We start from the raw sequence: 21,796 nt of genomic DNA on the forward strand, positions 1-21,796 counted from the left end.
GCTTCCGGTGTTGCTGTTTGCTGATGATACAGTACTGTTGAGTGAAGATGAAAGGGAGTTGCAAGGTTTGGTGAATGAATTTGGGACAGTGTGTAGGAGGAGGAATCTGAAAGTTAATTTAAACAAAAGTAAAGTTATGGTGTTTGAGAGGAATGAAGTCACAGAGTGTGCAGTGAGGTTGGATGGTGAGGATATGGAGAATGTGAGTGCATTCAAGTACTTGGGTAGTGTGATGAGTAAGGATGGAACTTTGGGGGATGAAGTGCGTGAAAGGGTACAGCAGGGAAGGAAGGTTGTTGGTACACTGAAAGCAGTGATGAGAAATAGGGAGGTGAGTATGGAAGTTAAGAAGTCACTGCATGATAGTATTGTGATCCCTACCCTGACATATGGAAGCGAGGCATGGACCTTGCAAGAGGGGAACAAGTCAAGAGTGAGAGCAGTGGAAATGAGTTACTTGAGAGGAGCATGTGGAGTGACGTGGAGGGACAGGTTGACGAATGAAGAAGTGAAGGAACGCTGTGGGGTGGATGTGGATGTGGTTGAGAAGATTAGGAGAAATACACTGAGGTGGTTTGGACATGTGAAGAGAATGGAGAATGAAAGACTGACTAAGAGGGTGTATGTAGGTGAGGTGGAGGGAGGGAGAGGGAGAGGTAGACCGAGGATGAAGTGGAGGGATGGAGTTGAGAGGTATATGAGGGAGGGGGGGGTGAGTTGGGGGGAGGGTAGTCAAATGGTGGGTGACAGAGCGACTTGGAGGCGTTTTGTCTGCGGCCACCCTTTGCGGGATTAGGGCGTCGGGCTATAGATAGATAGATAGTTTAGGACCACCCCCCAGTTTTGAGCTTTTTTTATGAGGCTCAAGAGTCTTCTTATACACTGGCAAATGCAGTATTGAGTTTCATTTTGTTTCATAAAATTCCAACAAGCTTTCATGCATCGACCTTGGTCACTTAATGGCAGCATTCCATGCTGTTCGATCTCTGGCAGTCTCCCCATTCAGTTCCTTATCTCTGAGGTCACAGTCTGCGACCTCGTCCCAGGTCTTTTTCGGTCTGCCTCTCACAACTCTACTCCCAACTTCAATCTTTCTGAACCCAGTTGTCATTCCCCATCCTCTCCACATGCCCAGGCCATCTCAATCTACCTCTCTTTATCACAACACCAGTACACTCCAATCTCATCCTTCCTCTTAACTCTTCCATCATAAACCTAGCCCCCCCCCAGGCCTCGCATTCAAGGACGCACTGCACATCCATCTAATCATTGTTTTCAGTACATTTGAGCCTACAAATATTGTTCCTTTACTTCCCAGGTCTTTCTATCATACAGCATTACGCGCCTCACACATACATAGATCCCATAGCATGGAGGGAGAGCCCGCGCGGTTTCAAGAGAGGCAGCCGCTCCCTGAACTTTCAACAACTCCTCACTCTAGCCACCTCCAGCACATAACATGTCTCCCGAGTAAAAAACTCTTCCACATACTCGAAAGACTCACCAGCAAGATCAATCCTCTCATGCCTGACAATCCCCATATGTTCTGTCTGGCACACCGCACACATGAAATCAGCATTATCTCACAGTCTACCTCTAATGCCATTACATCTCCTTTACACCCACTTATCACAGACACTGCACAAGATGGAATTACTTCCCATGCCCATGTGGCAAACCACACATGGCCACTGCCCCTCTTCTTTGACAGTACTGCCACCAGCCCTAGAGTCCATCATCTTTGTTATTTCTGCATTTTTTCTCAAGCCTTTGTGCCCCAAACCATCTCTCTACTTCCTGTTATTATTATTATTATTACAACTATTAATATGCTTTTATCTCTACAGGCATACAAAATACCAGGGTTCACAGGCCAGTTTGGCTTCATCACATCAATGTCAAACAATTTCTGTGGTTCATGCAACAGACTGAGACTCACAGCAGATGGCAACCTTAAAGTTTGCCTTTTTGGAGCAGCTGAAGTATCATTAAGGTAAGAACCAATATTTTTAGTATGTATGGCACCCTGTCCCACAAAAGGAGGATGGTGGACTGCAGACTAGGGTAACAGGCTGCAGTCCCCAGAATACATTTCAACTGAGCCTGCGGCCACAGCAGCAACAAGACAGCTCCTTAAGGTTTAGTGGTCAGATAACCTTAGTCATTGTGGTGGCTTTGCATAGGTTTGATCCCCAAAAGGTGATTGAAGGTTTTTTCCACTAAGGGGAGTAGGCTGGTTATCTGCCTTTAAATGTTCTGGACTGCGGTAGCCTAGCCTGAATCTTTACACATCAAAGGGAGTAATGTGTCAGACATCAGAGGGAGTAATGTGTCAGGGAGTTATGTGGTTTTTGCAGCAGACAACAGGTCACAGCATCTTTAAGGTGAGAAGAATTATTTGCAGTGTTTATGAAAAAGTGTCAGAGGTGTGCCCAAAAGGTGGAGCCAGGATTTTGGGAACTTAACAGTGACTGATTGATGTGATCCATATCATTGGGCATCCAGTTGATTAGGTCTCTCTCTCTCTCTCTCTCTCTCTCTCTCTTTCTCTCTCTCTCTCTTTCTCTCTCTCTCTCTCTCTCTCTCTTGAACATACCTGCAGGTGGGAAAAAAGCAAAGATGTTGATGGTGGTAATGGTGGTGGTGATGGTGATAATGGTGATGATGAGGAGGAGGAGGGCACTGTGCTCCACTGTATTAAGTGGAAACAGCCTGTCCCGTATTACCCACACTGTTCATCCTTTCGTTTATGAAGGCTCCAACTTTCTTACATGAATCAGCATTGATCACCTAGTGGTGGCTGTATATGTAGCAGCTTGTCTGTTCAGCTCCTTATCTCTGCAGTCACACTTTAAGATGTTGTTCCAGGTCTTTTTCAGTCTGCCTCATGCAACTCTGCCCTCAACGTTTGCTCCTCACTCTCTGCACCCAGTTGTCATCGTCCATCCTCTCCACATGCCCAAACCTTCTCAGTCTATCCTTGCTCATCACATCTTTTTATTCATATTCCTAATCCCCCCAAGGCTTTTTTTCAAGGATGCAATACACATCTATGTAATCATCATCATCTGTCAATATATTTGATCCTACAAATACCTTCCTCCTTTACTGCTTAAGTCTCACTCTCAGACAGCATTACGTTCCTAATACATGTTGCATACAGTAATCCCTTAGCATGGAGGGGGAGATTTTTCAATGCCAAGGGGGGCAATAATTTCGTAAACATTTCCCAACCACTTCTCACCCATGCTGCCAAACTAGCTCCACGCCCACCTCCAGCACATATCATGTCCCCCATATAACAAAACTCCACACATTCAAGAGACTTTGCAGTAAGATTAATCCTTTCCTACCCCTCTGCCTCTTCTTAATGCTTGCCCCTATGCACTGCACACAGAAATTCATCGTTATCTTGCAGCCTACCTCTAATACCACTACATTTCTTATGCATCCACCTATGACAAACAGTGCATAAAATGGAGTTACAGTTAAAGCTCGATTAACCGGAATGCATGGGGATTCTTCCATTCCAGATATGGAATTTTCTGGATAACCCAATGTTACTCTTAGAAATTTTCTGGGAGGTCAAACAAATGAAATAGGACCAAACTTGGGACTTTATGTCATATAGTACATATTCATTATTAGATACAGTACAGATAAGATACAATACATTACACTACAATACACAAAAAAGACAGCAAGAGAAATTGTACAGGACTGAACACAAACCAGCAAACATTACCAAAAATTATTTAAAGAAAAATTTAGCATATGTTACAGGCCAAAATAATTTGAAAACTTAGCTACTTCTTTATCCTGTACGGCACAGAATTAATCCAGAATTATAGGGGGATCATCAGGATCATGAGATGAGGATTCAGACAGTGGAGACAGAGAAGTGGAAGGAACAAGGTCAGGAGCTGAAGAAGTGGAAGGAACTGGGTCAGGAGCTGAAGTGGAAGGAACTGGGTCAGGAGCTGAAGTGGAAGGAACTGGGTCAGGAGCAGAAGAAGTGGAAGGAACTGGGTCAGGAGCAGAAGAAGTGGAAGGAACTGGGTCAGGAGCAGAAGAAGTGGAAGGAGCTGGGTCAGGAGCAGAAGAAGTGGAAGGAACAGGATCAGGAGCTGAAAAAGTAGAAGGAACAGGGTCAGACGACTGGTATCCAGAATATTTTCGACCCCATGCCAGATTGAATTTGCGTTCTGGTTATACGGTTGTGCCGATGCATCGGATGCTGGTTAATCGAGCTTTTACTGTACTTCCCTCACACTTGTGCCAAATTCCACATGGCCACCTTCCCTCTGCTGACAGTACTGTCACCTGCCCTAGATACAGTATCATCACATATTTTATCTGCATTTACACTCAAACCCCTCGTACCTCATTCCATCTCTTCACTTCCTAACTCTTTCTTCTACTACCATTTCATTCTCCTTAACCCCTTAACCACGGGGCGTCACTTTCGTGACGGTTGGGAGCAAGGGATCATACCGCGGGGCGTCGCTTTTGTGATTCTGTGTTATTTTGAATTCACCCGGGCTTCCAAGTGGGGGCTTGTATCATCTATCAGTACTGCCAATGTCCAACACTAGTCAGCACTCCTAATCTCATCTGTACTCCCATCCATTGTTGACAATTTAACCATTTCTCCCCGTTCTTGACTCCCCTCCCTACCCCCCCTCCATTACCCTATCCTCTCGCCTGCCTGGCCGTGCTACGCTAAGTAAATCTTCCCTGGAATTTTTCACTGATTTCATCCATTGAAATAAGCCCTATGCCCTATTCTTATACCAGATAATATATACAAGAAAGAAATAAGGTAAGTGAGAGTGCCATACACCTGGAATTGGCTAATTATCACCTGACAACACCTCACGTGCACTCGTTCGCTAATTTTCGCTGTTTATTTCCCTTTGAAGTATGTCATATAATCTATTTTCGTAATAAATATACATATAAGGAGGGGAGGGAGAAGCCTAAGTGATATTTACATTCACCTGGAACTACCTAATTTATAATGTATTGTCTAGATTCCCTGCCAATCATTTCACTGCTATAAAGTAGCTGTGTCAAGAGGCTAAACGTTGGCAGTACTGATTTCCCTAGGTAGGCCACCACCCCGGCCCACCCTTATCAGTTCACTCTCATCTTCTAGTGTGGGGGTACATCTGTTCGCTCTTGCTAGCTTCAGGGCATTTTCACCCCTATGCAAAGGGCCCTGTGACCTTTACCCCCTACTAAACCTCATGTGGAAAGAGGTAAAGGGCTGACAATTGATAAAAGAGTGACTACGATCTTTCTATTGAGTAAAACAGTGCAAGTGGAATTGTAAATAATATGTAAATAATGTGTAAACAGCAAGTGAAAGTAATGAATGTAAATATACGTGAACAGTGGAAAATAGTTTTATAAGTTACTTTAAGTGACAGTGCATAACACAGTGTAAATAAAATAGAAATGTAAATAACGTAAATAAAATAGAGAATATAAATAGATATGTAAATGAGTAGTATTATAAGAATACGAGTATATACCCTAGGAGTAATGAAAGTGAAAGTTTCACTCTAGCATGTCTGAATACTGTGAGTTATGAGAGTGAAATTGAAAGTGACATTCACTCTCAATGCTAGCATACAGGACGAGAAAGTGAATTCTATGTATTTTACTGAAAGAAATTGAATCCCTACAGTGACAATAAACTAATACTACTGAAGGAAACTTATGGATAAAGACCGTAGATATATATAAGTGTTATGTAGTAATAGAAATATAAAGTGTGAGGGGTTTTACGAATAATAAATGACAGAGTACCAAGACCGAACTAGCGCAAGTGCGACGGTCAGATGCGCTCGTAATTTTCATTGCTTTCACAGTGGGTTTTTTTTTTGGAGTATGGATCCCAAATTACTTGAAAATCATAGAGTAGTGTTTATAGTGTTAATATCTGGCTGTGGTAATCATATTACGGGTTGTCGGGAAGTGTAAAGTGGAGACTTCGTTACCCAACTTCAGAGGTCTCCACAAGTCCTACGGTAACCGACGAAGGCTCAACAAACATTCCAGGAGAAAGCTGAAGGTATGTGCCATAAGCATATTTAATTTTTATATTCTAGGACTAATAACTGATTTTTGGCAAATATTTTTTGAGAGTCTGTCGGAGCCCGAATAACCCCGCAGCACACACAAAACATTGGTAAACGTACCCGCGGTGTAGGGGTTAATCAACACAGCCATCAGCATACGACACTTCCCATGGAAGCCCAGTTCTGAAGTCACATGAAAGAACTTCAAGCACCATAATAAACAATAAGGGGCTTAAAAAATGACCCCTTGATGCACACCAACATTCACAGTGAATTCATTTATCAAACCTCCGTTCACTCTCACCTGGGTGCTACCACCATTGTACATTCCCATAACCTCTCCAACCAACCACTTATCAGGTTCAAAATAGCCCCAGCCAAATCTACAGTGATCCTTCTCACAAACTGGACATCAGAACACAGTCACATCCCACACCTCACCATAAACAACATTCCCCTACCACACACACACACACACACAAAATCCATGGTGTAACATACAATACATCAGTGTCATTTAAATAACATATCACAAACATTAAAAATAAAATAACACCAAGACTCAATGCTTTGAGGTCACTTGCCCACACAACATTCGGACACAACAAAGAAACCACCACCACAGTATACAAACAATACATACGTTCAGTGATGAATTATGCAAGCCCTGCCTGGGCTTCTAACCTCATGAAAACACACTATAACACTCTACAGACCATACAGAACAAGGCCCTAAAAATGATCACAGGCTGCACAGCTACTACACTCACAGACCACCTACATCAAGAAACCAAAGTCCTCAAAGTCAGGGATCACCTAGACATGAGAGGCACCCAGTTTCTTGCTGCAGCCTCCACAAACCCACAGCATCCACTACAGTACATGGCAGCACATCCGCCCACACCAAGGAACATCAAAACAACACCCAGCACACGATACCATACACAATTACTGTCATCTCTCACCCCTCGCCCACCTCAGACCAGCTTCCAGAAGCACATCCACACTCAGATCACTCGCCGCTCCATTCAGTCACTTAAAGACAACACACAGCTGCATGCACGGCCTCCTGACATCCACCCTTCTGAATCCTATCTTCCTCATGAGGACAGGTCCACCTGGCCAGACTGTGATGTGGGCACCATCCAGCCCTCTTAAGCTACCAGAAGAGGCTGGATGACTCCATCGCTGATGCCTGTCCAGGATGCAACACAGCACCCCATACTATTAAGTACATTAAGGAAGACTGCATTACACTCTTTGAGAGCTCTGTGGGAAGCCCTGTCTCGGCCATGGCCTTCCTAAGGGACTTGGGGCTGTTCGGCCAGACTGCCTAGGGAACAACTACTACTACTACTACCACTTATCAGTTGCAAGCTTCCTCATTGCCCACTTCACCACCTTGACTGCTCTGTCAGAGACCTGCTATAAATCAGTAAAAACAAAGTACAACTGCTCTTCCTTCTTGTATATTTTTCCTTGAGCAGTCAGACAATGAATGTTGAATCAGTAGTCCCTTTGTGTGGCCCAAACTGCATCTCATCACTATTCACCCTTTTCTTTATCATACCTTCCAGTACCCTCCATTACCTTCGTTATCTGGTTGAAAAGTTTTATGCCTCTATAGTTTCCTCCCAGGACATCACTCTTCCCCTTATGCATTTACAATCATTTTCCTCAACCAGTCATGTGGACGAACACACTCAGATATAATCGAATTCATCAAATTGGCAACTAAACCCGCAACTTTATCTTCAAAGGCCTATTGTATCTCGGAAGTCAGCCCAGACACACTCGTCGCCTGCCCCAACTGCATGTTGTTAATTGCTCGGCACGTGGTACCAACATCACACGCCAAAGACCAAACAGTGGATCCTGTGTCTCTTAACCTTCCATGTCCCAATCATTCTCCTTATTCAGTAGCCAGTTATGCTCTTTCTAAGCATCCTTATTATTCTCACTATCCACGAGGGGCTAATAGACAACTCATGAGAGTCTAGTGGTCTTGTGGTTACAACATCATTTTTGGAGTTATGGCTTTTCGTTAATTCGACCCCCTAGAAGTGACTGCAGGCTCTCCAACCAATCCTATAATGGTTATCTGTCCTCAAATGCAGTAGACTGTGGTATCTTAGCCTTTAGCTTGTACACTTCGAACATGATAACCCGGAGATTGGTTGTTACCATTTATCTGTTTTCTTATTATACTTGTTTATAAATAATTTATCAGATATTACCAAATACAATACATCTGTGTAGTTTATCGCTCCCCAATGCATCTTCAGAACCCAGCATATTTGACTCCATATCCACACAGTTGACCAACCTTAACCTCACCCTTACCACTGAAATTACCGTTTTGGGTGATTTTAACATCCATAATGTAGAATGGTTGTCGCATATTGCCAGGACTGACGATACTGGTCTAGAATGCGAGCTGTTTGCAAAATCATTTAACGTTAACGCAATTGGTAAATCAACCAACCAGAATACCAGATAATCCTGGCCATAATGTCTATCTGTTGGACCTATTCCTGACAAATAATCCAAATCAGTACAGGATAGAAGTACTTTCACCACTTGGATCCTCTGATCAGTGTCATCAAAGCCACATTAATTATTTGCCACCCATAATCTCATTCATTCAAATGCAGATGATTCCAGCTTCACAGTTCATTTGCACTTAAACACCCATTCACAAAGCTTAATACTGTATCTCCCAGTCACAACTCAGTACAGCAGTCTCCATAAATCAAGACTTATATAAGATCATGGAATGGGGTCAAAATAATAATGTATCATTTAATGCTAGGAAAACCAAATTCAGGGCTACCACAGTTTTACGATGGGATGCGTTAAGAAAAACCCAGTCACTACACAGAGTATCGTATAGCGGGGTAGATATAACACGTAAAGTATATGGATGCGTTTTTGAGCCTTGAGATGCCTTCCCAGCCAAGTCCTAAACCCACCCAAGTGAGTCCAAAAACAAGTTTATAGCTAATCTAAATGGCCTAACAGCTTTTAAAAGAAGCTTACATATGCCTAAAACCTGTTACTAATTGGCCAAAACCAACTAGTAAAATCTAAAAAAAAAAAATAGGTCAGAAAATATCGAACAGCTCTCATCACTTACTTCTGTTAAGTCAATGTCCAGTCCTAGTCATCATCCTTGCTATTCCCCCAGAGGCTAGGGGACATGTGGTGCTCCCTAGAACTCATTCCTCCTCCTCAGAGCCCTCAAACCCCATCCCTGAGGGAGGGTGAGAGGAGGGGGAAGGCTGGCAAGGTGTAGTGATGGTAGCAAGAGACTGATGCAGTGGCTCAGGGGATGGTGATGGAGTCCAATGCGATGACTCACAAGGTGGCAGTGGGGTGCAATGCAATGACTGACGAGGGGGTGGGGGAGACCGATGCAATGGCTCACCTGGTAGTGAGGGAGACAGATGCAGAGACTCACGTGGTGACAAGGGAGACAGAGGCAGTGGCCGAAGTCGTGTCAGGGTTGGAGACTGAGGCTGGGGTGAGGGAGGTAGCGATGGAGTGGGGGAGTGCACCAGTGTAGACTCAGGTGGCAGGAGGGAGACGGGGATCTGCTTGACGCAATGTCCACCACCAGGGGCCAAACGGATTCTCTGAGTAGTAGACTAGGAGAGGCTTTAACTTACGGTCACACTCGGCATAGGCTCTGCCGGTCCTTTGAAGCCTTGAACCCCAACGCAGACTTCTCCTCTATTGCAAGATATGTGTTGGAGGACATTCTCTTCCAAAAAAGTCCTGTCCCATCAAAGTTCAAGACTTGCTTTGCACTGTAGTCACCCTCCGCAATGATTCGCTTCAGCTCACTAGGGAACGCTGCCGCCGCCACTGCATCTGCACTCGCTGCCTCGCCAGACATGCTCAAGTGGCACAGGCTTGCCCGCTTCATGAAGCAGTCAAACCAGCCACGGCTGTCTTTAAATTTTTCACTTGCATGCAAATTTCTCCTCACCTTTAAATTATCCCATAGGGAGAGTGCCTTGGTACTGATGAATGCCTGACTCATGGGCACCTTCCATCTGTTCTGGTCTTCCACCCACATGCAGAGCATCCACTGTTATCTCCTTTCCATCATTGGCTCCCTGTGGTGGGTGACACAGGGGACACTGAGGGTTGCAGCCTCCCCAGTGGCAATCTTGATGGCGGCAGCCTTCTTTATAACAGTCGAGACAATTGACTGCGGCAGGTGGAGTGCTGAGACGATGGCACATGAGCCCTCGCCTTTGTCATGCCTCTTCCGAATATAGTAATATCCCAATATACGATACCCCTAGATGCGATACCCCGGCTTAGCAATGGGGGTACAAATACCACCAAACTCTGTTATACAATGGCTGCTCCCTGGTTTAACGATGAGTCCTCCGACGTCGCGTCTACAGGCGATAGGCCGAAATTTAGATTCGCGCGCGCTCCCACAACCAGCTGAGCCCACCCGCCTCCCAGGATGCGCAGAAACGTTTGTGCAGGCCCCACAGCTATCGCCCACCCCGCACTCACCCATGTCGTTCTTCTAGCACCGGCCACCTCAGAGTGAGGAACTCTCTTACGCTCACCCACCACGCATCGTGTTGCACCATCAATGTTACGCAAGCTGCTATCATAGTGCATCATAACTGAGTACGAGCAGTGCTGCGAGTAGATCAGTGATATTAATCACGTGTGGAGTGCGATTTCTTGTGAATTTTAGCCTAAATAAGTATGATCATGTCTGGTAAGGGTGCTGCATGTGGTGGGGCTAGTGGTGGTGCTAGTGGAGGCCTTAGTCCGGGTGGTAAGCGGCTTGCTAGTGTTGGTGCTGGTGATGTTCCTGCAAAGCTTGTGCATAAAACTCTCTCTCTAGAAGTAAACCTAGAGATTCTTAAGCGCCGCAACAAAGGCGAAGGTGCATGTGCTATCGCCTCGGCTCTCCATCTGGCCCAATCGACTGTCTCCATCATCATCAAGAAGAAGGAGGCCATTAAGGCTGCTGCTGGGGAGGTTGCAACCCTATCCACCTCCTGTATCACCTGCTGCCAGGGAGAGGCTGCGATGGAGGAGCTAGGGCGGATGCTGTGAACTTGGATGGAGGATCAGAACCGGTGGAAGGCACCCATGAGCCAGGCAATTACAGGAATACCTCAACTTACAAACACAATTGGTTCCAAGAAGCCATTTGCAAGTTGATTTTGTTTGCAAAATGAAAATCTCTTACAGTACTACACATACAACATAAAAAACACTGTACCGTTCACTGATTTGTCGGTAGGGTTTTAAATGTTCTTAAGCAGTTTTTATTGTACAGTAATCCCGCATTTTTTGCGGATTTTTTGTCTACGGTTTTGCCCTCTCGCGGATTTTCTTAGCATTAATAAGTTCAACAAAAATATCCTTGAATATACAGAAAAAAAAAAAAAAAATGAAATTCCCGCAGCTTCCAATTGTAGCGCGGTAAACTCACGCCACCCTCTGTCCCTTTCCCGTGGCCCCTCTGCCAGTGTTACCATATCTAGCATAATTTTATTCTTTTAGCATAATTTTGATCAAATTTTCGAGTCTGGAATATTTTTTAACATATTAGAAGTTTTAGAATCATTCTAGCATAATTTTGAATGGAATGGAATATTTTTAGAATAATTTTATAAAAGCTACAAATCAGAGAGAGAGAGAGAGAGAGAGAGGACTAAGGTAAGATGTTTGAATAATTGGTTACTTTCAGTTTGGGCTTGGTTGGGTTGGATTAGGTTAGGTTGGGTTGGATTAGGTTAGGTTAGGTTGGATTAGGTTAGGTTAGGTTAGGTTTTAGGTTAGGTTCGGTTTGGTTCGGTTAGGTTAGGTTAGGATAAGTTTGAGCTTTGTACTTTACCCATGAAACCTAGGTTTTTCCGATGGATTTTGGTATGATTCATTCGATTTTCAGCTTCATTTCAGTCGGAAATGACCATTTTCTGTGTTTTCCCCCCTCCCTATAACCCCCGATTCCCCAAAGATCCCTCATTATTTCAGGGGGGATGGGGGTCATAACTCAAAATCTCGTTATTTCCGACGGAAACGATGCTCAAAATCGAACGAATCACATCAAAATCCATCAGAAAAACGTAAGTTTCGTGGGAAAAAGCAGTATGAGTAGATACCGATATTTATCCTCTTACTGTATGTAGGTTCATTTTAATATTTTCATAGTAAACAATACATAATTAATATGTTGCACGAATATGTATAGAATTTTATCATTTAGCTTCAAGTTAGCATAATTCATTTTTTACTTGGAACAAATATGCTCAATCTAGCATAATTTTTTCATTGCCCTAGCATAATTTCGTTGTTTGGATATGGCAACACTGCTCTGTCCCGCATTATTCAGTCCACGCCTGACTGCCTTAGGCGGCTGTTGTGGTTGTAACCACACTATGATATGAGCCTCTTGCCTCCCACTTGCTTTCCACATGGCCCCACGACGTAAGCCAGCCTCACCAAGGGCTAATAATACAATTAGTAAGAACTCCAAAGTGACAAAACGATCAAGTTATGACCTTAGCAGAGAAAATTGTGTTACTGGACAAGCTAAGAAACGACCGTGCGAGTGTTTGCTATCACCAGTTAATGCATCTTTTTATTTTGTACTGTTTTGTTAATAAATGTGTAGATAATTGTGTATTACAGTACGGTGTTTACGTTTTTCCTTCATAATGGAGTATGTGCTTTCAATCTTGTAAGAAGGTATTTCGGGATGAGTATGGAGGTTTCGGGACAATTCGCACACAACAAACACAAAACAATTCGCCTTCATTAATGAAGATAGCTATGGGTGACGCTAGAATATAATTCAAAGGCGACTACAGCGAGGAAGAAACAAGTTAATTATTGACTAAAGGTGCAACTAATAAATAATATCCAGAACTTACGCTACTGAACATAGACTGCTGGATCCCCCTGAAATATAGTTATCAAAGTATTGATTAATTAATAATAAGTATATTGATGAAAGTATTGATTAGTATATTTATAGAATGGCGGGGAATCGTCCAGGGTGCGAATTGTTCTGAAGGGGAATCGTCCATGTTTTGACGGGGAATTGTCTGACGGCGAATTCTCGCAATCAGTATGGACATGGACTGTGTGATGGGCAGCATGGTGGACACAAGTGCAAGTTTTCAATTGTTAATAGAGTATTCGCGGAATTGACTTTTCGCGGGGGTTACAAGAACGTAACTACCGCGAAATATGCGGGATTACTGTATTATGAAATATAAATGCATAAATTAACACAAGAAATACACAAGAAGAACATACAGTATAAGACACAACTCTGTTCCTGCTATTGTCCGATGTCTATTTATTACTGATGAAAGATAATGGAACATTTGTCACCTGTGAAGATGTGGATGTGGCAAGCATTTTATTTTGTTTTGTTAGTGTGAAGAGAGCGTTGGATGCGAGAGGGATGTCTGTTGAGCAAGGAAGAGTGGCTGTGCGTGACATAAATAAATGGAGAGAAATTGTGAATGAATAAGTGATGACGCAGCCCTGAGGAGATATTCTCCCGCACTTGGTCAGATCAGCTAGTCAGGTCAGGTGCGGGTAAGGGGATGGGTCTGTTATGATGTGGCAGGGGTAAACCAGTTCTGCTGTCGGGCCCTGCTGTGAATGTCACTGATTGCATTGCACAGTTGACCCTTGTGTGGTGTGGTGTGGTGAGGATTTGTCTGTTCTCCCCTTTGGGGCTAAGATGCGAATGAATGTGTTTGAATGGATGAGTGAATGGGGAGTGTGTCGTCCTGTCTTGGCTACCTCCCTTTCCTTGGGGGAAGCAGCCTAGGTATATAGATAGATAGTTGCAAATATATACTGGACATAAGCTGTAAGAGTTATTTTATAAACATTACTGTAGCTCACCTACAGGCAGACATAGCAGGACTTGCAGGTAGTGAGAGGAGGCTGGCGAATGAGTGGATTTAGTTAGAAGATGTGGGTGAGGAGAGAGCAGTTGGCGTGTTGGGATTTTCAGGAGAAACAGGCTGAACAGATGTGGCTGAAGGCTCAGCAAAGGTGGTTGAAGGCTGAGCATAGGATGTTGAAGGCTCAGCATAAGAGGTTGAAGGCTAAGCATGGGAGGTTGAAGGCTCAGCATAGGAGGTTGAAGGCTGTGGTTCGTCTAATTTCGTTTCCACCCTTGGAAAAAACCTCATGATTGACAACTGGGAAGCATTCTTCTTTTTCCCATCAAGGATGAGACGATAGCAGGCCAGGGCATCATGCACAACAGCATAGGCTCTGCCAAACCAGTCGACATTCGGATTGTGTTCTTCAAAGGAAGCAAGCCCTTTCTCTGTTATTCCAAAGATACCTGCTAACCCCTTGATAGTCATTTTCCTGGTCTGAACTTCCGGCTCAGCTTCTTCCTCCTTCCGCTGTAAGTCTAACTCCATTAACTCCTCATTCGTCAGTTCCTTCTTATGAGCCTCCAATAACTCATCAAATTCTTCTTCCTCCATATCCATATTTAGTTCATTACTCAGCGCCACCATGTTAGCAACAACCTCGGTGTCCGTGAAACCTCTGAAGTCCTACACGAACTGGGGCAAAAGTGCCTCCGCACACCATTCATGTTAATCACGCCAGGAAGCAGCAATGTTTTGGATGGCCATATAGATGTTATAATCCTTCCAAAAATCACGCAAAGTCTAGCCTTTTTCAGCTTCAGTTGCTGCTACTGCCTGTCTCAATGTACAGCAGAGGTAATACCTCTTGAAGGTGGCAATAACTCCTTGATCCATGGGCTGGAGGAGTGAGGTTGTGTCTGGTGGCAGGTACACAACCTTAATGTTGGGGTGATAATCATTAAGGTTGGAAGGGTGTCCAGGGGCATTATCTAGGACAAGGAGAACTTTGAAGGGAATGTTCTCCTCCTTGGCACAAAGTGGTTGAAGAACCAGTCCTCAAAAAAGGCAAGGGTAATCCATGCCATCCATATCACTTGGAGGGATGCCTTAGGGATGTTCTTCAAGGCACGGGGATTGGCTGAGTGATACACGAGGAGAGGCTTCAGTTTGCAGTCAACTGAGGCATTGCCACCCAGCAGGAGAGTTAGCCTGTCCTTAGAGACCTTATTTCCTGTCATACACTTCTCTTCCTTAGATATGAAGGACCTGTCAGGCATTCCTTTCCAAAATAAACCTGTCTCATCAACACTGAACACTTGCTTCGGGGGATAGCTGCCCTCCTCGATGATCTCTGCCAACGTAGACGGGAACTCCTTCATTGCTACCGTGTCGACACTAGCTGTCTCACCACGTATTTTCACGTTATGGAGGTTAGCCCATGATTTAAAGCGGTAAAACCATCCAAGACTTGCATTAAACTCTACATCCTTTTCCTCAGGATATTTCATCTTTAGGTCCTGGAACAGCTTAGTGGCATTCTCCTGTATCAGCCCCATGCTGAGAGGGATATGCTGGTGAATCTAGTTGTCTATCCACACACTCAGAAGTTTCTCCATCTCCTCCATGATCAGCCCACATTTTTTAGCAATTGATGGTGGACTTCATGAACACAGCACCCTTCACATGCTTAAGAATATTCTCCTTATCCTTAACAGTTGTCCCCACAGTTGATCTGTTCATCCCAAATGAATCTGCCACTGCACTAATTCTTTCACCTCGTTCAACACGCTTTATTATTTCGAGTTTTTGTTCAATAGAGATGGCACGTCGCTTCCTAGATGAGCCAGAAGCACCACTATCAACACGCTTGCATTTATCAGCCATACTAAATGGAGTGAAAGCACTAAAAGCACAATGAGCAGCGATCCTCTGTCCTCCATGTGAACAAAACAAAAACAAAAGATGGCGGGTTAGCCCACTAGCACCCACACTGCCGCCTAGTGACCCGCCTCGCAGCTATTGTCACCCACCAAATTCAAAAGCAGTCGAAACTGGCTGCTACAAGCTAAATTAGTTTTTCGTGGTTATGTTCGTACCTGTGAAATGTTTGTTCATGTTCGCATCTTTGAAATGCTCAGACCTTGAATGCTCGTCAATTGAGGTATGTCTGTACCTCCGCGAATGCAAAAGTTCAGGGATCAAAATTATATTAATACTGTACTATACACTGTAACTTAATTTGAAATTGGCACGCAACGCACACTTCTTTTGTCACTACAGTTAGCATACTCGCACCCACGGGCATTTCCGCCACTCCGCCAGTCTTATTGTAAACACCAGTCTGTTTGCTACTTACGTCGTCTTCGCCCTTCTCGTGTTTAAAACTCTACCGTACTTTCATTGTGTAAGTGAAAAATGGCCTCCAAGAAACAAGTACAGTAATCACTCTATTATCCGGACGCCCAATATCCGAACATCCTCACTAACCGGACATAATCGTCCCGGGATCCTATATATATACAGTATATATATCCCCCCCCCCACCCACCCCAAAAAAAAAAAAAAATCCTGCCCGTAATTTGAACTTGCCGTGCACGGCGCAGGAGAGCATTGTTGTGGCACGTCATTCCTCCGACGTCCGATAGAGTGCCGCTGCATCCTCCCCACTTTCCGCCTGTCTCTCGCCGCGAGTGCACGCTCGTCGTTATGGCTGCCCACGTGCTCGCTTTTGTGGTGGTGCCTTACCTGCTGAAGGCACTCCTGCTGCTCTCGGGCCTCCTCTTAGTGTGTGTGATGATGGACCCGCCACCTGAGAAAAGGAAGAGAGTGATGTTGACACTGGAGAAGAAACGGGAGATATTGGAGAAAGTAAATGCGGGGTGGTCTTCTTCCCACATCCTCCGCGAGTTCAACTTGGCCCGATCTACTTTGTTCGATATTAAGAGATCCCAAGACAAACTTATGCAGTACACGGCTGACTTCTCGTCGAGAAGCAAACGCAACGTGGAGAGGAAGGTGATGTTTACTCCCAAGTTTGCTGAAATCGACTGCTCCATGTTGATTTGGTATTGACAGCAACGTGCTGCTGGTGTGATGGTACGTGGAACGGAGCTGAAAGCTGCTGCTGAGAATTTCGCCAGGCTTCACAACGCCTTAGACTTCAAGGCATCCGAGGGTTGGCTCTTTGCGTTCAAGTTACGGCATGGCCTTACCAACCGTAAAGCTCATGGCGAAGCTTTGAACGCTAACGAGGATGGAGTTGACGAGTTTCGGCACAAGGTGAAGGGGTTGATCGACAGGGAGGGCCTCACTCTCGGTCAAGTCTACAACGCTGACGAAACTGGTCTATTTTATCGCTCTTTGCCAACGAACACTCTAGCCGAGGAGACGGAGAAGCGTGTACCTGGCCGCAAGCTCTCCAAAGAACGGATATCTGCTTTGTGTTGTGCCAGTGCTTACGGCATGCACCGGCTTCAGCCCGTTGTTGTTGGCCGTGCAAAGCAGCCTCGGTGTCTTTGGGGTGATGGATGTCCTTCCTGTCGTCTGGTACCATTCTTTGAAGGCATGGTTTACAGCCGTGATCTTCAAAGACTGGTTCCACCGCCACTTCGTCAAGGAGCTCATCAATTACCAGACGAAGACACTGGGAATCCCGCGCGACCTGGTAAAGGCCCTCCTTCTCCTCGACAATGCACCTGCCCACCCGTGCAACAAGGACTTGGTGGCTGAGAATGGCCGGATTAGGTGCATGTTTCTGCCACCTAATACAACTGCTCTCATCCAACCAATGGACCAAGGAGTGATCGTGGCAACAAAGCACCTATACCGACGGAAGTTCCTGGACGAGGTGATGTTTGTTCTCGAGGACGAGGACGAGCGCAGGGAGGGACGGGACACACAAGGCCAGCAGACTTTGGAAAACCTTCGCCACTACAACATCAAGTCTGCACTGTACAACTGGGCTAGTGCATGGAAGGAAGTCCCTGTGAAGACTCTGGAAAATGGTTGGTCTCGTCTGCTTCTCGGAACGGATGTGGAGTACGATTTTCTAGGGTTTGACGTGGATGACTTCCATGCACGGCTACGTACGCACAGCGACGATGTTGATGTGGACGATGTTCGTGAGTGGTTGGATGACGACGAGGGCGATCCTGGGTATCAGACATTGTCTGATATCGAGATCGCGTCTTCAGTTGCAGGTGTTAGTACCGAGCTTGAAGATTCCGACGAGGAAGGCGACGATGATATGGACTCCTCTCAGTAGGACACTACTCCAGCCATCCACAAGCTGAGCGCACTCCAGGAACATCTAGAGTTCGTCCTAGACTACCTGGAACACCCGGACTGCGACAGGGAGATGGGGCCCTTGGGACTTGTGAAGGAAGTGCGTGCTTTCAGGCAGTGCATCATCAATCTTCAGAATCGTTGGTCATTGCGTCAATCAACCATTGACAGTTTTTTCAGGCTTGTGACCCCCGCTGTGCCCAGCCCTGGCTCCACTCCATTGCCTCCCCTAGACAGGCCCTCATGCTCCAAGCCACAGCCCAGCACATCAGCCACGGTGGAGTCACCGCTCGACGTGAGTTTGCGGCTGTCTTCAGAGTCGTCTGCAGTGGGTACACCATCACCACGACCCAGCGACGCACCCCTAGGTCACCTGCCAGTGATACTCTCGGACTCTGACAGTGAACAAACAGCAAGAACTTCTCCACTAGACCGTACGGGAATTTACAGTGTTGTGCAGGGAAAAAAGCAGTGTGTTGTGTTAAGGATTTACAGTTGTGAGTGAAAGGACTAATTTGGAACAAAATTTAACGTAAATAGACTTGTTTGTTTTTGCTTTAGAAAATTATTAGAAGAATGGGAAAAGTTAAAGTGCAGAGTGCAACACTTAGTAAGTTACAATGGAGCATTAGTTAGACAAGAGTGTGCACTGTGAAGAGAACGGACTTCTGTGTGCGATTGACTAAGTTCAGTGCAAGACTTCATGAACAGTGTACTGGAAGTGCTTCAGGAAATCCTTCTTACTGTCAGAGTCCGAGAGGAGGCGGTTATTCATCGAGGTGGCCATGGACTTGCTGTAAGTAGGCAGAATGTTTCATACTGTACTTTTTTCCATACTATACTTACCTCATTTCACTCTTTAATGTCCTTTATTGGTGTGAATAGGGTGTTAGGAGCTATGCATGTGCAGTAGGAAGGTGTTTTTTCTGAGTTAGGCTAGGTTAGGGTCCATAAGTACCAGTCCAGGAGCCAGTCACCAGAATGTTTAATATTGTATGAACCTACTTCTAAACCCTTATTTTATGCTTTTGCATTTATTTCAGTCATTTATGTGCCTTACTGGTGTGATTTGGGTCTTAAATAGGTGCTATGCATGTCCAGAGGGAGTTGTATAGGTGTTTCTCTGAGTTAGGGTCCATAAGTACAAGTCCATAAGCTGGGGCCCAATATCCGGACAGGACCACTATCCGGACCTGCCCATGGCTCTGTTACGTCGGATATTGGAGAGATTACTGTAAAGGATTAAAGCAATCCTTCTAAGCCAAAGAGAGAGCATAAGGTGTTATCTGGTGTCCTATCAGAAGGGTCTGACTAGACTCACAGCTTACCTACAGTGCCACCACACATCGCGTAGCCTCACCACATTGGCACTGTAGGAACTGCACTACATTCATCATCATCATCATACAGCAATCATCATCATCATCATCTATACAGCAATCGCTCAGTCGGTAGAGAGGTGGCCTGCGGTCCTACCGGACCCAGGTTCAAATCCCCAGTGGGACAGGGAACAGTTTAAGAATTTGAATTTAATAAAAACTGGCTTTGCTGATCTACCAGAAGACCCGCCAACATGTCGTGAAAATACCCCCGCTAATACCGATACACCAGTCCTGTATGAGACAGCCCTAGCATGTATTCATTATGGACGGTGGGTGTTAGCGCCGAAGTGGTGACATGTAGAGGTGAATAGTATGAAGGAGGACTACTGGGCCTTGGAAGCAGGCTGTGAAGTTTATGGCCAGGGTCAGATACATAAAAAAAAAAAAAAAAAAAAAAAATCATCGTCGTCATACATTTGTCGTCATCATTGTACGAAGGTTATGAAGAAAACATACTGTACGGTATTTTGGTGAGTGTTAATATGTTTTTGTAATATTTTAAAGCACAGTATATTTTTATTTTTTCAGGGATGTACTTAGTTTATGTGGAAATAATATGCCATTTTGTGATAATGACTTTAGTATCCACGGAATTTGCCTTCTGCAGGGGTCTCTGGAACCTAACCCCTGTGGATAACAAGGGTCTACTGTATTTGCACTAAGGCTTTCTCACCATGGGAGGAAATCAAGGTGAGGTGGGATCTTAATGCTAGCGAGACCTTCAAGGCGAGCCATGGGTGGTTTAACCGGTTTAAGAGGCGAGCTAATCTCCACCACTTGAAAATGTACAGTGAGGTGGTGTGTGCAGATACGGTGGTGGCGGCAGCGTTTCCTGACAAACTGAAATGCATCATCGCGAAAGGTGACTACAGTGCGAAGCAAGTCTTAAACTTTGATGAGACTGGGCTCTCTTGGAAGAGACATATCTTGCAACAGAGGAAAAGTCTATGCCAGGGTTCAAGGCTTCGAAGGACCGGCTGACATTCCTGCTGGGGGGCGATGCTGAAGGCGACCTCAAATTGAAGCCGTTCCTTGTCTACCACTCCAATAACCCCCGGGCTCTTGTGGAGTATGTTAAGAGAGCCATGGGGTGATTTGGAAGTCCAACAAGAAGGCTTGGCTGACTTCCGATAACTGGTCATCATATTTCCACTCATATCTCTCTTGTGTCCTGAAGATGTATGCCTCACGGGAGAATTTGGCAAACAGATTTCTTGTGGTGGTAGACAACGTGCCTAGCCACCCTCCAGCGAAGAAGGAATGGGCAGGCAACATAGAGGTGGTGTTCCTGCCCCCCAACACCACATCCTTGTTGCAACCCATGGACCAAGGGGTGATCGCTGCGTTCAAAGCGTATTATCTATATCACACTATGCAGCAGTTGGTGAGGGTCTGTGACAGTGATGATAGGACAACAGTGCAGCAGTTCTGGAAGGGTTACAATGTATGCCACACCATAGAGAACACCACTTCAGCGTGACGTGAAGTTAGCCAGCCCACCATGAATGGCATGTGGTGGAAGCTGTGGCCAGAGTGCGTGCACTCCTTCACCAGCTTACCCAAGGGCGTGCAAGCTTCGCCAGTTCAGCATGCGCAGCAGGACATAGCGAAATTGTCGCACGAGGCGGGTTTCGGGGAGGTCAATGAAGATGACATGGAGGAGGTTCTCGAAAGCCACAGGGAGGCGCTTAGCAACGAGGAGCTTCTCAATATGGTGATGCAATGGGCGCACCAGGAGGCACAGGAGGAGGAGGTCGTCCCTGATGTGCGTGCCCTCAATATTACAATTCTGAGAGAGATGCTAACAAAGCTGGATGAAATAATTGCACTAATGCGCACACACGACCCTCTCCCAGGACGAAGCCGGGACACCGCTAATCAGCAGGAGGAGGGGATGAAGGTGTACAGTACGATGCTGGAGGAAAAGAAGAGGGCAGCCAGGCAGACAACAATCACTGCCTTCTTCAAACATGCCCCCACCATGCCAGCGAGCCACAAAGGATCTTCCCAGCCCTCGACGAGCAGAGCATCTTCCCAGCCTTCAACCAGCAGAGCATCTCCCCAACCGTCAACCAGCAAAGCATCCCCCCCCCCCATCAACCAGCAGAGAAACGTCCAGAGTCTCGTCCTGCCGAGGACGTGCTCG

The 21,796-nt window shown here is 45.4% G+C and overlaps 1 protein-coding gene across 1 annotated transcript in view; it reads left to right on the top strand.

Moving 5' to 3' along the window:
• The window catches only part of Mocs1 (Molybdenum cofactor synthesis 1), a 266,841-nt gene that overhangs the window by 150,287 nt on the left and 94,758 nt on the right, over positions 1–21,796 (top strand). The window contains exon 8 of the mRNA XM_080283926.1: positions 1,848–1,993. Coding sequence (XP_080140052.1) covers positions 1,848–1,993 — 146 coding nt within the window. The remainder of the gene's footprint in view (positions 1–1,847; positions 1,994–21,796) is intronic.

This window comes from Coenobita brevimanus, chromosome 99 (assembly GCF_032717465.1).
Source record: "Coenobita brevimanus isolate Jiangsu-jjx chromosome 99, ASM3271746v2, whole genome shotgun sequence".
NCBI classification, from domain to species: Eukaryota; Metazoa; Arthropoda; class Malacostraca; order Decapoda; family Coenobitidae; genus Coenobita; species Coenobita brevimanus.